General features: G+C 37.4%; 1 protein-coding gene across 22 annotated transcripts in view; it reads right to left on the bottom strand.

Moving 5' to 3' along the window:
* UMAD1 (UBAP1-MVB12-associated (UMA) domain containing 1) overlaps positions 1–17,618 on the bottom strand; it is a 360,265-nt gene that overhangs the window by 238,650 nt on the left and 103,997 nt on the right. Inside the window, exon 4 of one of the 22 annotated variants that reach the window (XM_049093625.1) lies at positions 10,220–10,557. The exons of 19 other annotated variants lie outside the window; for them this stretch is intronic. In XM_049093625.1, coding sequence (XP_048949582.1) covers positions 10,535–10,557 — 23 coding nt within the window. In that variant the 3' untranslated portion in view covers positions 10,220–10,534. Of the gene's footprint in view, positions 1–10,219; positions 10,558–13,914; positions 14,134–17,618 lie in introns of those variants that run through there. 2 more of the 22 variants (XM_049093617.1, XM_049093619.1) reach the window with 2 other exon arrangements.

Genomic DNA, 17,618 nt, shown 5'->3' with positions numbered 1-17,618 from the left:
TCTCTCTCTGTGTGTCTCTCATGAATAAATAAATAAAAACTTTTAAAAAAAAGAGAGAGAGAAGTCATCTTGAGCACTGAGCTAAAGGTAGAAATCATAAATCTGTACAGAGGCAATCTGCACAGCAAGCTGGTTGCAAAGGTGGTGGGCAGGAGACCGGGGAAGAGTATGATTATGGTGCTGATGGGTTTTAAGTCCCCAACAGCTTTCCATACTCACCTTTATCCATTTAACTCTGTTTCCTGAAGGCCAGTGACCATTCCTTTCCTCTTCTTCTCCTGAACTTATGTCCGACCATCATGAACATGCTGTGCCATTTCTAGAACACGCCCTGCTGTCAGAACTCTGTCTGAGGCCATGCTGCTTCTTCTATATAAATATGCTTCCCTCTACCCCTCCCCACCTTCCTCTATTCTTTATGGAAACAAAAAGGAACACTCCAAAATAAATGTCATTGGCCAAGGTCAGCAGGCCACCAAGCCAATTAGCTGGTCACAGATTGAGCATTCTACAAGCATTTGATTGGTGAAAACATCATATGATTTGTAGGGAAAACCATCCTGTGAGTGAAGCAGGTTGTCTAAGGCATGTGAAAAGAAGGGAATAACGAGTATCCTCATGTCCCCTGGCTTCCTGCAGTATAAACTTGTATATTATTCCTGAGGTCCTTATTTCCATGACTCAATTTAAAGCTTAAATTATGATACTTAAAGTTCCCTAGCTCTTAAAAAAGACAATGGATGGTGCTTATTTTTTTTAATTTTTTTTTTTTTTTTTTTTTTTTTTAGATTTTCATGTAGGTTAGTACCTCTTAAGCCTCCCCTAATTGACAGAAGCAGATATATGGAGTTTTCACTGAGGTTCCTATCTCCAGAACTTCTTCCCTTACACTGTTACCCTGACAAAGGAGTATCTGGGAGTCATTTTGACTGGTAGGCCCAAATGTGCAAATTACAGACATGCAAAAAGCTAAACTTCTGGACAGATGAATGAAAGGGGACATCTGGTTTTGGTGCTTCTGCTCTTCCTTTCTTGATTCAGAGTTCTAAAATTTCTTTTTAAAAAAAAATTATTTACTTATTTGAAAGAGTGAGTGAACAAGAAAAGCGAGCAGAGCAGGCGCAGGGGCAGAGGGAGAATGAGAAGGAGAAGCAGACTCCCTGCTGAACCGAGAACCCAACAATGTGGTGCTCGATCCTAGGACCCAGGGGTCATGACCTGAGCTGAAGGCAGACACTTAACCGACTGAGCCATGCAGGAGCCCTAGAGGTCTAAAATTTCCAATTCACTAGTCCTTTTAGTGCTATCCATTATTGCCCTTCCATTTAGTCCTCTCTATCCAGTGCCACAGAGATGTGAAAGTACTATTTAGTTGCTCATTCATTACTTCAGTAAACATTTACTAACTACCTAATAGTTACAGACACTGGGGAAAATACAGAGATGAATAAAAGGGGTGGGAGAAAAACATGCACAAACTATTAAATACAATAAAGGAAGTGCCAAAAAAAGATATTCATTCATTCAACAAGTTTCAAACACCTAATATATATCTGGCACTGTTTTAAGTGCTGAGGATTTAGCAGTGTACAAAACAAGAAAAAAAACAAACAAAAACTTGTCCTCAAGGAGTGTAATTAGTTAACAAACCAACAAAGAAAACGAAGCAGATAAACTGAAGGCAGCAAGTCGTCCAGATTGAGGGGAGAGTACAGGCCCTGTCACAGAAGCTGCCATCAGCTGACCTTGGAGGAGGAGCAGAAACATGCAGCGGGAGAGGAGGGTGGTCCAGGAACCAAATGGCATGGGGGGAGAATAGGGGATAGAGTGAGAACAGCAGAAATACTTGCTCCAGCAGGAAACCCAAAGGGAGAAAAGGAACCCAAAATACTGCACTGAGAAAAGAGGAAATCCCTCTCTGAACACGAGGCTGGCAAAACTGTGCTCCTTCTCTTTATGGGAAAACAAAGACTGCTTTTCTGTTTTCATTGTTCTCTAGAGGCAGAGAAAAATAAAATTTTGTATGCAATGAATTTGACTAAATTTTCATTTTAAATGTGAGAAATCTGTCAGGGTACTAAGTAAAAAAAAAAAAAAAAAAAAACAAAGCCAGATATATTAATTAATGAACAAATGAGCAAGCAAATTCAATAAAGAATCAAAACAAATGAACTTTAGGTTATATCTGCCGGACTTAGAATTAAAAAAAAAAAAAAGTCTTTGTTAGATAGGATAGTTATGAACATGGGAAAAAATCCTAATACAAAAAGCCAGTATGTTCACTTTCAGAGTACAAATGTGTATGCTACACAAATCAATATTTATATATATGAGAGAAAGCAAATTACTAGAACAGAAAAAAGTGAGAAGGGTAATGAGGAGGCAACTATTTAAGTATGAGAAGCAGAGAGCACAGAGGCTGACACACTCAGACTCCCTGGGATCTCATCCCAGCCTTGCCTCTCACTAGCTTTGTAACCTTGGGCAAGTTAGTCTGCGCTTCTTTGTATGTAATACAGAGGTATAATAATTGTATCTACCTCAAAGCATTATTTTGAGGATTAGACTAGTAAATTTATGTAAAGCTCTTAAAACAGTACTTGGCACCTAAGTGAAACTGTTATTATGGGGTGTGAGGGGGTAATTGTTATTATGATCTGGAGCTGAGTACCTTACTGCAGAATTCATATTAGCCACTGATGATCTCCTGGAAAATTGTTTATCCTCTTATAAAACTCTGAGAAAATGCTGCTTTGTTAATAAAATAATTCTAGCTACTAATACCCTAGAGTTGAAACCTAAAATAAACGCACTTAACAATGTAAACTGTTTAATCCTACTTTTGGTTACCAGCTTAATTTCTTGGAATGTTCACTATTCACAATAATTAGTAACAGTCATCTCTGAAGCAATACACTCATGTCATCGTTTTCAGGTGAAAGGACTTGAAAAGACAGGACTTGAAATCGTTGCCTAGATTTCATTAGACCAGAGGTTCTATGAATGCAGAATAGGCAATGCTTATAGAATGCACCATAATATAAATTGCACCAGACCCCTAAGTGTCCATGAATGAGGGCAGGGACTTTTGTTGTATTCATTGACTCACTAATATCTAGACCTGTGCAAAACATGGCAAGATCATAGTATTTTTTTAAAGATTTTCTTCATTTATTTGAGATAGAGTGAGAGTAAGAGAGTGTGCACATGAGTGGGGGGAGGGACAGAGAGACAGGGAGAAGCAGACTCCTCACTGAGCAGAGCCTGATGTGGGGCTCGATCTCAGAATCCTGGGATCATGACCTAAGCCGAAGGCAGATGCTTTACTGACTGAGCCACCCAGGTGCCATGATCATTGTATTTTTTCATAAGTGAATGATATAGTTTAAAATGAACTGTCCAAATCTTAAATAAATGATCAATTACACATCTGTATGAAATTACATATATATTTAAATGATAAAAAAGGAATATTAGGTAAGTTTTAAAACAATCACACCTTTAAGCTTTAAATGAGTGCTGAGGTTAGCCTTAACACTAACCAGCTCACAATGTAAGAAGGGAAAAAATATTAAGCACCTCGGAGTTCTTCTAGATTGCCTAAAGAGGGCTGTATGTTTTAAACCAAAGTAACACCTGCACCACTTAGAAGAATAAATTCAACAAGAAATGGTTATGAATCTATAAATTATAAGGCTTTGGGGTTCTTTTATTATGTGAGTAACAGCAAGTGTTTTCTGGACTTGCAGCTGGTGCACTATTTCTTAACTGCATGAGGACCTATTTTATTCACGACAAAGTTTGAAACCTGAGGCAATATCAGTTAATTAATCAGATGAACTTTAATGCCGAACACTAAAAGTTTTACTTCCTAATATAAATTGTTGGCCTGCAGATAGAAATAACAAATAGCAGGTCACTGGGTTTGCCTGAGATAAGCAATCACTTGCAGTAAAAAATATTTTTAAAAATTGATTGAGTTTAACTACATATGTACCCTAGAAGAAAAAAAAGACAAGTACATTTCGCTGCTTTTTGGCAAGGTTGTTCTATTATAATTTGAGGCCATTGCACAATGGCAATTTTATTAAAATGAGAAAATTGCTACATTTGAGTTCTAACTGCCAACTTTTGATCCTAACATAAAAGTCTATGCCAAACAAATGACCAGAACGGTAATTCTGATTAAAACTACTACTTCAGGGGCACCTGGTGGCTCAGTCAGTTAAGCAGCTGCCTTTGGCTCGGGTCATGATCTCAGGGTCCTGGGATGGAGCCCCCATTGGACTCCCGGCTTGATGGAGTATCTGCTTCTCCTTCCCTCTCTGCTTCCTCTCCCCTGCTCAAGTCTTTGCCTCTCTCAAATAAATAAATAAAATCTTAAAAAAAAGAAAACTGCTATTTCATTATTAAAATAATTTATAATTAAAATATTAAATATATATTAAAATAATTATGACTGAGGAGAATGTTCTAACATTTATATATATGTATATACTATATATATATAACTCATATATAGTATATACATATATACACACACACACACACACACACACTATAATTTCTTGGCTACCAATTTAATAAAAATATCCCAAAGATACTCAATAGGGGGTTGATAATTATTTCTAAAATCTTGGGTAGGACATTTTATTTTTAAAACTTCGGATAGATATGCGTGCTTATTAAATGAGCCCATGAGAACCCCAGCTCTCTCTCCAGCTACCAGACCTCTTCTCTCCTCTCTTAAACAGTCAAACTCACCATTCTCCAACTGAATCTAAAGTAAAATCACATCAACCTTCTTTCAGTTCTATGAGCATGCTGGGGTCTGCAGTATGCACCCCCAATGTCACTCCCATCTTCCATCCTCCTACAGTTCCTGCTTGCTCATCTATTAGGTTAAGTGTCCCTGAGTACACAGCACCTCTTGACTTTCCAGCTAATTAACTGTTTAATGATCTATCTCCACAGCTGATTGAAAGTCATGTGGCCTGTGATCTTCTATATCTTGCTTACCTTTCTGTATCCCCACTCCCTAGCACAAAGCCTGGCATAGAGTTGGAAGCTCAATAAGTATTTACTGAACATAGGAGGGATTTCTCAGTTGCTCAACCAAAATTATTGTCCATAATAAGAATGTGAACTTTTTAAGGCCCAAATCTGCATAATCCTCAGGGCATGCCTAGTTTGAGCCCTGACACAGAGGTGGAACTCCAATCAAAAATGGACAGTTCAAGAGGAGATAACAATTCAATGACCTAAGCAATTTTCAATTTTTTAAAAGATATTATTTATTTATTGGGGCAGGGAGAGAGAGAACAGAGGGGAGGAACAGAGGGAGAGGGACAAGTAGACCCCATGCTAAGCGTGGAGCCTGACATGGGGCTCGATCTCACGACCCTGAGATCATGACCTGAGCCAAAATCAAGAGCTGGGTGCTGGGATCCCTGGGTGGTGCAGCGGTTTAGCACTTGCCTTTGGCCCAGGGCGCGATCCTGGAGACCCAGGATCGAGTCCCGCGGCGGGTTCCCGGTGCATGGAGCCTGCTTCTCCCTCTCCCTCTGCCTGTGTCTCTGCGCCTCTCTCTCTTTCTCTCTGTGTGTGACTATCATAAATAAATAAATAAAATTATTAAAAAAAAAAAAGAGCTGGGTGCTTAAGTGACTGAGCCACCCAGTGTCCCAGCCATTTTCTATTTTAAAAGAACAACTTTTAGAGCTTTAATATTAAGCTACAAATATTATTAGATTTGCTTAATATAACTAATTTCCTTTTTCATATGAGTTTAAATAAGGAAATATCAAAACAGAAATTTAATCTGAATTAGAAGTTTTTGTAAGTCACTAATAGTTTCTGAGGCCATGATATCATTTGATTAAATATTATTACCACTCATTATTCTTAAGCACTGGAGTACTGCAAGAAACAAAGGGAATATTTTGAGAGAAAGACCTCAAGACCAGAGTTAAGAACTGGCTATCAGAAGAAAAGGGACAGAAAGAGTAAAGTAGTGAGACACAGGAGACAGGGTTAGAAGGAATTCAGTCTTTTGATCAGTGAGATGCTGTCCTCACCAGCATAAGTGAAAAGCTGTGGGTTTGTTGGATCTGGAATGGGAAGACTAGGAACAGGGCTTCAATAATTTAAGTATGAGAAGCCAATACATCTGATTTGATGTATCCTTAAAAGAATTAATGATAGTAGGAATTAAAGCAAAGATGGATCACCAGTAGTAGACAGTGACAGGTGAAGACAAATATGATCAGTTCTGAGACAGAATAGCAGGTATATACAGGGAAGGAAGTGCTTTCAAAGGAAACAGAAGGCCAGTTGCAGAGATAAGAGGTTAAACCAAAGAAATTCTAGAAGCCAAGATCAAAAAGGGTGCTAAGACAAAGGACAGTGTACCCTGGCAAAGACATCTAAATGGTCCTAGAGTATAAACACTGAATCACAGATTGTAAACAATGAGGCTGAGTAATCTGACCAGTATAGACAACAGTGGAAATACTACCTCATTGTTAGAACATGCTTGTTTCCAATCAATTCTGGCACAGTTACTTAACGAAGTTCTTCATGAACTTAAAACCTGCTTCAAGTGATCCAGTTCCCATCACTGCCCTAAGATGCTTCTTTGTAATCTGCACAATTGGCCTAGATGTTGAGAATTGCCTATGAAAGTGTTCACACTCTCTCAGCTTCCATGGTCTCAATTTAATCTTAACGATTTTTTTCCCTCAACAAATTGCTTATATCCATCATATAACTTCACACTGTTTTATTACTTAAAGATAAGACATTTTTTAAAAGGATTTATTTGAGAGAGTGAGAGCACACACACACGGGGAGGGAGGCAGAGGGAGAGAGAGAATCTCAAGCAGATGCCACACCCAGTGTGGAGCCTGATGCGGGGCTAGATCCCACAACCCTGAGATCATGACCTGAGCCAAAATCAAGAGCCAGATGCTTAACTGACTGAGCCACCTAGGTGTTCCAAGACCTTTTGTTTTCAAAATCTTTTTTATTAGGTCAATTCTCCCCTACTCTAAACAGTGTAATTTCTGTTTTCCAAATTACTCAAAATATCAGTGGCTTCTGGTTTGGAAGTTCCTGGGTTGGCATAAAACAAATGCATTCTTGATAGTGTCAATTTGTAAGAGATTTCTGCTTCCTTTCTTTTTACTGTAATGAGTTTGCAAGATGACTCCCCAAATGGCAATAGCTCTTTGTCCCTGCCATATCCCATTGCAACCTCATACCTGCTTTGCTGTCTGATATCACTTTGGCACCCTTTCAGCATTACTAAGCATTTTCTCCCATTGAATATCTCTTTCAGGTTACTTGCTCTTAGATGTATTATCTTTCTATTTCCTGTGATACTTTTAAACCTTTTTGGTATCTTTGTGATGCTTCTCTTATTTCGCTATTTGAGATACTATTCCCAATTTACTATTACCTATAAAATTGGTTGACAAACTGTACATTTCTGATTTTAGATTTTTAAGGAAAATACATTAGGCAAAATATGCCTTCACAAAGCTGCATTTCATATTAAGAAGAATGAGTTTCTTAAGTAAAAGTTACAAGTCATCATATTAAGTCAGTAAACTTGAATTGTTTACTTATACAAATTAAACACTTTTATGACTAGCTTTAAACAGAAGTTAAAATGAGTTTTCAGTGGCATTTATTTTTGTATAATGTGTGTACTTGGTTTGATTTCACTCATTGATTTCTTTGGGATTGAGTTAATGTAGAAGAAATTATTTTTTAAAAAACAAAATATTTTGTTTAAATTTCAAATCTTAAATACATTTTAAAAACTCAAATAAAAAATAATTTTAAAAAATATAAATAAATAAAAATTCAAATAAATGTCCTCATTTCTCCAATAACTGTAAAAATGGCACTGGTTTTACTTAAATAAAAGGCACCTTAATTAAAACAGCAATGATCCATTCAGTATTTATGTTCTACCTCATTGTATTTACGAGAGTTATATTTATTTTTTCCTACTGTACTGTTTATAATTTTCTTTTTCCTGTACTCAAAACATATTTTAACATAAAATTTGGCAAGCGAATTTCAGGATATTTATTTCCTAAATATTGAGCTCACATAAACATAAAACTCCTGTTTTATATCCTTGTTTATTTAATATCACTCTAGTTTTCTTTAATTTCTTTGGATAGTAACTTAGAACCATTTTAAAAATCAAATTTAAAGGAATCGAATCAATGTTATTCAGTGTATTTTTCGTTTAAATTCTGCTAAACCTTAAATTTCACAGGTTTTTGACTGAAGAATCTTTGAAGAAAACACATTCTAATCCGACTCAGGTAAATTACGAGTTAAACGTGTGCAATTTAGAAAAGAAATATGGCAAGTCCATGTATGGTGGCTCAGTCTTAGAGTGATGTTTACACAGGGAGTCCTGGCTCTGTCTGCACTATATTATGACCCTTGTCATCGCCTGCCCTGGAGCAGTTACATATGTGTCTACTTCTCCCATTAAGCCAGTCTCTCTTGAAGGGCAGAAGCAATCTGAAACCTCTATATCTTCTGTGAAGCCTCCCACAGCACTTTGCACAAAGCAGCCCCACAATAAATGTTTGCAAAGTCGTGTCAGAGGAACACAGTTCTTGGGTTTGCCTTGATATACAAGCGCCATGAAAAATGAAAGCAAAAGTAACCTATGTGAATGGGTTGGGAAGCAGGAGGAGGTGGTGGTGGTACGAATGTTAGCAAATAACCTCAAATGAAAATATTTAAATGGGATTTTACTTAACTCATCACTAATCTACTTGGACAAAAGTTGAAATTAAAAAAAAAAAAAGAACTTCTCATTCTTCCCAAATTAGAAGACAGGGAAGCTTCATTATTTTGTTTGAAACTATTTTCTGAATTAGACACGCCTGTATGACATAGCCAATATAAATAATTTGTTCTCCTGGTGTTGCTACTGCTGAACAGTGAAGAACAGATCAACAGTACAGGAATTCCCCAATAAAGAGTGACCCATTGTGTAGAAAATAGATCCTAAAACAAGGGACTGTATTTAGGATAGGTTTCTACTTTCCAAATTCTGGCACACCCTTAGTCCCTAGCACCAATGAGTCAGTCTCCTGGTAAACCTGAGACTGATCATTCAAAGGCAATGTCATTCAATTCAACAAACATTTATTGTGCACCCACTGTATGCAAAGGCACATGAATAAAAACCTGAGGAAAAAAAGGGCCTGCAAAGTAGACTGAGAAGCGGTGATCAGGAAAGAATGAAAAGATATGAGGGAAGGGGGAAGGTATGGAATCCAAGAGAGAAGAGAGATTGGTCACCGTTCTCAGATGTCACAGAGAGTGGAAATCTGAGACTCCAGAAGAAGAGATAAAATTCTAATTGTGTAAATGCAAAGTACTAGGATCAATGAACAAAATGGCCAACTTCTCGAATTTTCCATGTTTAGAACAATTATATTTTATAAGCCTATTCCCTAAGAATAAGATCCAGTTCTATTAATGTTATTACCAACTTCCCTACCATCCAGAGTTGAAGTTTCTTCCTTTTCCCTCTGATAACTAATGCAATCAGCTACCAAGTCCTACCAGTCATATGCACATGACTATGGTCACAGACATGGTAGTACAGGTTTTATACTGTGCAAGAGTGCCACATCTGCAGGGAGGAGCATTCACACTATAGATGTGTATGTTTAGTTTTCCAGTAGATGGCAGTCAAGTGTCTTATTCTAATTAAATAAATATATTACAACAATTTTCTAACAAATAGAAGTAAGAGGTCTTAACGACAGGGCATCTTTTTAATTCCCAGAATGCACTGAGTGGGTTAGTGGTAGCCCTGCCCAAAATGTTTCTCATGTATTTCTTTTTTTTTTTTTTTTTAAGATTTATTTATTTATTTGAGAGAGAGAACAGGGCAGGGGGTGCAGAGGGAGAAGAAGAGAGAAACTCAAGCAGACACTGTGCTGAACATGGAATCCCATGAAGGGCTTGATTTCATGATCCTGAGATCATGACCTCAGAATCATGAAACTGAGCTGAAACCAAGAATCTAACACTTAATCGCTTAACTAACTGAGCCAGCCAAACACCCCCACTGCTGCCTATTTTCTTGTCTTCATTATGGCTCTGGCCACCATAAAGCAGACACATATGACATCTTGCCAGAGTTTCCAACTTGATCCTCTAACTGCTCCACACTTGAGTCCATCCCACATATGTCTGAGAAGTTTCCCAAAGATGAGTCCCGCTAGTCTAATTTCTCATTCCAAAAAGTTTTTGGTGGCTCTACACCATCCAGTCTCTTCAATTCACACTTGAAGCCCTTCATACCATGTCCTTACTCTGTGCTAGTCTCATCAGTCACTACTCACCAAGACAGGCCCTGCTTCCAGTCATATCTGGTTCACTGCCTGCCTTCCTTGTATCCTGTCCTTCCTTACTACGCCATCTTTGTTCATGCCATTTCCTCTGCCTGGAATCCTCTCCCAACTCAGTCTTCCAGCTAGCAGCTCTACAATTCACGCCGTAGTGTATCTGGGGGAGAGGTTTAGGGGGACAGATACCGTTTTCAGCAAGCAGAAAACCAACCAAACAAAAGCAAAAAATATAAAAAATAAAAAACAAAGAAAGTAAATATTCCCTTCCCTGGTGTTCGCTGCCATTCCTAGGAACTATTGGTGATGACAAACTACTCCAAACTTATGACTTACAACAAAGATGATTTTTATTATACCTCACAAGTCTGTGGGCCAGAAATCTGGACAGTGCTAAGAACTTCTTTTCTGTGTTACCGTGAGCAGCCTCTCTGGCACGGCATTCTGCTAGTGGATGGGCTCCCTGGAGGGTCCCCACACCTCCTGCCTGTCACAGACATTTAAGGTCCAGCTTAAATTCCTCTTCCTCCAGGAAGCTTTTCTAGGCTCTTCACTCAGATGTAATCTCTCCTTGCTTCAGATTCTCTAGTACTTTTTTCTTCATTAGAGTATTTGCCTATTCATAATCTTATATTAGGTTTTCATTTATGTAAGAAGCAAAAGAGAGAGAGAGACAGAGAGAGAAGCAAAGGGGACAGCAGAATGCTTTGACTGTATGAAATTTCATTCTAGGTTAAGGAGAACATGAAAGACTCAGTGTGACCGGAACTCTTGTGCAATCAAGTACAGGGACTGATCTACATGTAGACAACATTTTTTACATATGCATATAGTTATGTTTATCTTAAATTATTAGCATTTGTAATTACTCTAGATTCCAGGAAAGAAACAAAATTGGGTGAAAAAATTTAGTGTCTTGTGTCATCATGCCTAATGATAATTTCTAATATTGTATATATTTTTGTTCTCAAAAATGTTCAAAATGGAACTTTCCCTTGCATATGTAAAATCCATATCCTATAGAATGTACTGAAGAGACACACTAATGGGACTGTGAAACTATCCTAATTAAAATCCAATAATTCAAACTATCTAGTCTAAATAGCCTACATAAACAGTATAATTTTGAGCTAGAAAAGACATAAAAGATGTAGTGCAATCTTATGATGATGCAAACAATGAGGGCCACAAAATGTGACCAGACTAATTCATTTCCTGTATAAAAACAAACAAAACAAAACTGAAGCTACAAAGATCTGTGAAGTAAAACATGTAATAAAACATCAATGGTAGCATGGTCTATGAGAGAGAGACAGCGAGAGTGAAATGTCTACTACCACAAGAAGGGATAAATAAATTATGGTATCTTCATGCAAAGAAATATCATACAACAGTTTAAATGAATGAATGAAAGTTAAAATCAATATGATGAATCCAACAAATACAACATTGCATAAAGAAAGCAAATTGCAGCAGAATGCAAAGAAGTTAAAAGTTTACTTATATAAACTTTTAAAATAAGCAAAACCAAACCAAACATAGTTTGGAATTACATATTGTATGTTGGGGCAGCCCCGGTGGTGCAGCAGTTTAGCCCTGCCTGCAGCCCAGGGTGTGATCCTGGAGACCCGGGATCGAATCCCACATCGGGCTCCCTGCGTGGAGCCTGCTTCTCCCTCTGCCTGTGTCTCTGCCTCTCTCTGTAAAAAAATGTATCATATGTGGTATAAGAAAATGGGATGGAGATGAGTGGCTACCTCTCTGGGTGTCAAAGTTGTACTCAGGCAGCTTCCATGGTATCCATCCATACTGTTCTGTTTCTGAAGCTAATGGCAGGCACATGGATGCATGATGTATTAAGCTTTATAACTTGAAAGCTTTAATATTTTATAACAATATTGCAAGACTGAAAAAAGAAAGAGACCCTGGGACACTTGGGTGGTTAGTCAGTTAAGTGTCTGCTTTCAGCTCAGGTCATGATCCTGGGGCCCTGGGACTAAGCCCCACAACAGGCTCCCTGCTCAATGAGGAGCCTCCTTCTCCCTCTCCCTCTAACCCACCCTCCTTCACTCATGTTCTCTCGTTCTCTTTTGTTTTCTCTCTCTCCCAAAGAAATAAAATTTTAAAAAAATTTAAAAGGATTTTATTTATTTATTCATGAGAGACATAGAGAGTGAGGCAGAGACATAGGCAGAGGGAGAACAGGCTTCCTGCGAGGAGCCTGATGTGGGGCTCAATCCCAGGACCCCAGCATCGTATCCTGAGCCAAAGGCAGATGCTCAACCGCTGAGCCACCCAGGCATACCTAAATTTTTTTTTTTTAAAAGAGACCCATAAAAATTTTTCTTCCACTTTTGTCTTTTGAGATATTTACTATAAAAATTCTACATAAACAGAAAAATAACTGTGCAATCAAGAAGGGTTCAAAACCACTGGGGAGAGGCTATGATGTGAGGCTATGATGTTTTTGTTATCTTATCTCAAAATAAGATAACAAAAACAAACAAAAAACCCCAAGTAAGCGAACACTTAAATTTCTTTAAAATAAATCATCTTCCAGCTCCTTCCCTCAGTTTTTGCATGTTGATTTTTAAGAGTTGGTCCCAACCCCAGAGCCTTCACTCTGGGTGGACCAAAAGGAGACAGTATTGAACACAACAGACACCCTGCTGTGGCCTCTGCAAAGGTGGTGGTAGCAGGATCAAGCACAACTGAGATTCAGTGAGCACATATAGAGTATCAGGCACTGATAGCCTGGAGCTTTATCTGCATTCTCTATTCAATCTACACAACAACCCTACAGGGTGGGATTACTATCTTGTTCATTTCAGAGAGGCTAATGGACTTGCCAAGGCCACACAGCTAGCAAGAGGTGGAGCCAGGAGGCTAGCCAGACCGTTACACATAATCAGTGTTACTCTGCTTTTCTGTCTATCCCAAATTAGAATGATCAGATATCTGTAAATTAACTCATCTTCAAAAAAAGTTACTTCATTTACATCTGGCTCCGAAACATGTTCAATGACTTTACATCAGCTTTGCTTTGGCAACTGAAGTAGTTCCCCTTCTGCAGCACAGCACAAAAAACTTTATAGATCACTCTTCTACAAAACCACCTGTACTATGTCCACATGGTTGTCAAGGTTTAAAAATGAATACAGATAATAACAGAAGCAATTCCAAGGGGAATTTTTCTTTTGTGGGAGAGGATTAGATGGAAACATTGCAAAAAAATTAAAAAGGAGCACCATCTGGAATAATTTTACTTTCTCACATCTTGGATACCTCATAGTGTGCAACCGTGTCAAAAATAAAGGAGTAAGAGTCATGAAGTGGAAGAGTCTCAAGATCTCAGAATCTAAGAAGATATGTTGACTATACAATATAATTGATCATTGCTTATGAAGAGATACTCTCTTTAGATCTTGTTTTTTTGTTTGTTTTTACTAACGGATACATACACATCATTCATCTCTTAATACCTGTAGTAAATCCTCTCTCAAAGAAAGACAAAGTCTTATTTATTTAAGACAAAAAAGCTTTAATGCATATTAGTTTGCCACAGAACAGGTCAACATGCAGGTGTTCAGCCAAACTGGTCATTTCTTCTGGGGTGAGCAGTTCCCCTGCACCGTGGTGGGACCCAGGAATCCTGGGAAGACTCTCAGCACCAAGTAGCCTGGTGGCACCCAACTCTGGCTACACAGTAGAATCACCGAAAAACCTACAAGGAGTCCTGAGCAGATTATAATTCTACATTTGATTGGTAAAACCATAGAGTCTGAAAGATAAATACGGAACATTTTCTCGATCTTTGGTTGGGAAAGATTACTTACACAAGGCCCAGAAACATTATACATAAATGTAAAATTCAACATTAAAATTAAAAACTTGTTTATCAAGATACTCCTCCCATAGTGTGGGAGACAGAAGTGACCAGCACATACATCAGAGAGCAGGGCAACAACTATACCATCCTGCCACCAGAGGAGGATCAGCCCTTCTTAGCAAAGGAGACAATCCCGACCATCAAGAGAACCTGGATCGGGTATGCCTGAAGTCAGCCCAACCCACACAGGGGCTGTTTGGTCTGAGCTGACAAATGCCCTTTTTCAATTAAGCCAGGACAAGCTGGAGTTTCTGTCACTTTCTTCATAAACAGTCTTAAAGATACTCAGACCAGACCCACTTATACTTTAATTCTCAACTTCTCTGAATCCACCAACAAGCTCGCTTTTTGTCAGTCTACCACATGCCCTCACATTCCTGATTTTTTTTTACATTCCTGATTTCATTAAAACCTTAGTCTACAAAATTCTGATAATTTTGGAGTGGAGTTGCCACTTGCCTGGACTCACAAATAAATGGCTATCTTTTTATTTCTCAACAACTGTCTTCACCTCCAAGGGTCCTATTTCATTCCACCCACAGTTTTAGAGCTCACTGCTTCTCCGCAATCACTTTATATTCCTTGCTCTCTCCTTCACTTATTCCTGATTTCTTCAGTCCCCTTCTCCCAGGGCACAATGCTCTAATGCGTGTTACCTACTGAAAGTGACATGGTTGCCCTGTTTATTCATTTGTTCATCCAATACATTTATTCAGCAATAAATGTGTGCCATTGCCAGTCCATGTGTTTCTAACTATCACCATACCTTGCCTCATAATCCCTTTAGTTGTCAATCATAAATCCTCCAAAATACTACATTCCTAAATTTTAAGTCTTAATAGATCACAGGAGTCCACCTTACACTGGTGGCCCCAGAAAGCCTAACATTACATACACTCTGAGCCAACACATTTTTACTTTTCATTATTTAATTTTAAAAGTTGCTTCTTATTTTGTACCACTCCAATTAAAAAGAAAAAAAAATCTTAAATTTTTCTGCAAAACTCTCCTTTTACTTTTAATAGGCTTGGAAATCATTTTGGAGTTTCCTTGCCAATGCGAAAGGCTTTTCCCTATGCCTGGCATAGGCTGGACTGCAGTGAGAGGCATGGAGAGAAGGCAGACAGATTTTTCTCCTTTTGCACACTGATTAAAAAAAGTGTCACCAGATGTGAAAAGGAAAATTTAGACTCAAAATTCTGAAATTTAATCTAGCAATAAAGAAGCACCAAATTCTTAAGACATAGTGCACTTCAGTTATCTGCCATAACGCCATTTCCTCCTTCAAATGTGCTCTTGATTAGAGAGTGCCTGCAACGTTTTTTACTCTGGTTAACAAGGTTTATTTTACTTCACTGAGTGCTATTGGTGAGGAAAAACCAGATTTCTTTGCTATAGGAGGAGCTGCTGGTGGTCAGGTAAGTGAGAAACCAAATAAGACTTTGCATTTAGTAAATGAAGACACTTTGCTTTACTGGTAACATGTCTGACAGAGTTTTTAAAAAGAATAAAGCATCTGTGTTTAAACCTCACATTACAGATGAAGAGATGCACATGCCACCCTGAACTGAAAAGAAATTATGAAGGGACAAAACAAGGCAAGTCTTAGGGGCCTGCTAAAGACTTGAGATTTTAATTTGAGACAGATCTGAAGCGATGAGAGGGTTTTAAACATAGGAGTGAGTGACATGATCTCCCTTACATTTAAAAAAATCACTCCAGCATCCATGTAAAAAAGATCATACGAATAGAAAAGAATATTATGCAGCTAATAAGTAAATTAGATAAATCTGTAAGTTACTGTGTAAAACATAAAGCTAAAAAGTCAAGATGAAGAATAGTATATGCAGAGTATGATCCTTTGTGGAAAAAAGTATATACACATCACACACAAACACACACACACATACACACACATACACACAGAGAGGCAAGTGAACATTAGTGTCATATTATAGATTTCCCAAAATTCAGGGCTGAAGTAAATCCGCATGCCCAAGTTGTCCTAAACATACTTGACAGTATGTTTCATTAGGTATTAGTTTCAAATTTCAATTTAAATTCATTAAATTAAATTTTAATGAAATACAATTTAAATTAAGTTAAAAATTCAGTACGTCTCATTTTAATAGTGCTCCATAACCACATGTGGCGAGTGTCTACTTTATTGGACAAAACAGATCTAAATAACTGTAGAAAATACACAGGAAAGGTAAAACTTTTCTTTAAAGGTTTTCTTCTGAAATTCAAAATGGGAGTGGGGGCAGGATCTTCTACTTACCTCAGGCATTGTGGGATGTGTGTGCCACATATTATTTTTTTACATATACATATACATATACATATTATTATTTTTTCACATTACAAACTATTAACTACAAACAGGTAGTGTAGAGTCTTAACCCTTTTGGAGCCCCTTTAAAGATGAAGAATACAAACAGGAGTACAACATTAGATCAGTGAAAATGCATGTAGAATAAGAAAAATGACCAAAAGTTAATTTTAAGCAACTGAAAATACCACAAACATCACAAAATCAGAGAAATACCACCCCCCTTTTTATTAGTCAATCATCTGGCACACTTCTATAACGCTTTCTTCCTAACATTTTTTTACTGTGCACATTTTGACAAGTGGCAATTTTGTAATGTAATGTTCTGCACATAAAATTGAACAATAATTTGGTGTTTCTATTAATGAAGATATAGAAACCAATTGTTTGGAAATATATGTTGTAGAAAGCTCTAACCTTCACAACTCAGGTCAATTTTTAGGACCATTGTCAAATTTGGAGAAACTTCCACAAAATTTCTTTCATATATAAGCTGCAAAATTTCAAGACATTTCAGTTTCATATGCGGTGAGTTATCCCTAAATATTCTTTGAATTGAAGACACTTGTTAACTATAAAGCTCACTATAGACACACATTATTATAAAGTTTTATGTTATCTTTTTCCATGTTAGTATTTGGTGGTCAAATCAGCAAGAAACATAACTCTTTTCCCAAGGAATTCAAAGGATTCATTCCTCTTCCATAACCAGATTTTCAAACAATCCATCTTACTACTTATATTCAAGAGGTATCTCTTCTTCTCAATAAATTACTGCTATGGGGATAATCTGATTTTCTTTTGTACAGTATATTTTTGGAGAATAATTTCTACTTATTTCATCATTCACCTTGGTTGTTTTAATTTTATGTTCTATTATCTGAGTTTTCTCAGTTCTTTAATAAAGGTAAAGGTGAAAAAAATAACTCTTCATCTTTGTCTAAATTAGGAATCTGTGATTTCTCAGTTGTCTGACTGAAACATTCCAAAGCATCTTTCA

Source organism: Canis lupus, chromosome 14 (assembly GCF_003254725.2).
Source record: "Canis lupus dingo isolate Sandy chromosome 14, ASM325472v2, whole genome shotgun sequence".
Classification (NCBI taxonomy): domain Eukaryota; kingdom Metazoa; phylum Chordata; class Mammalia; order Carnivora; family Canidae; genus Canis; species Canis lupus.
This window is presented reverse-complemented; position numbering and strand designations above follow the sequence as displayed.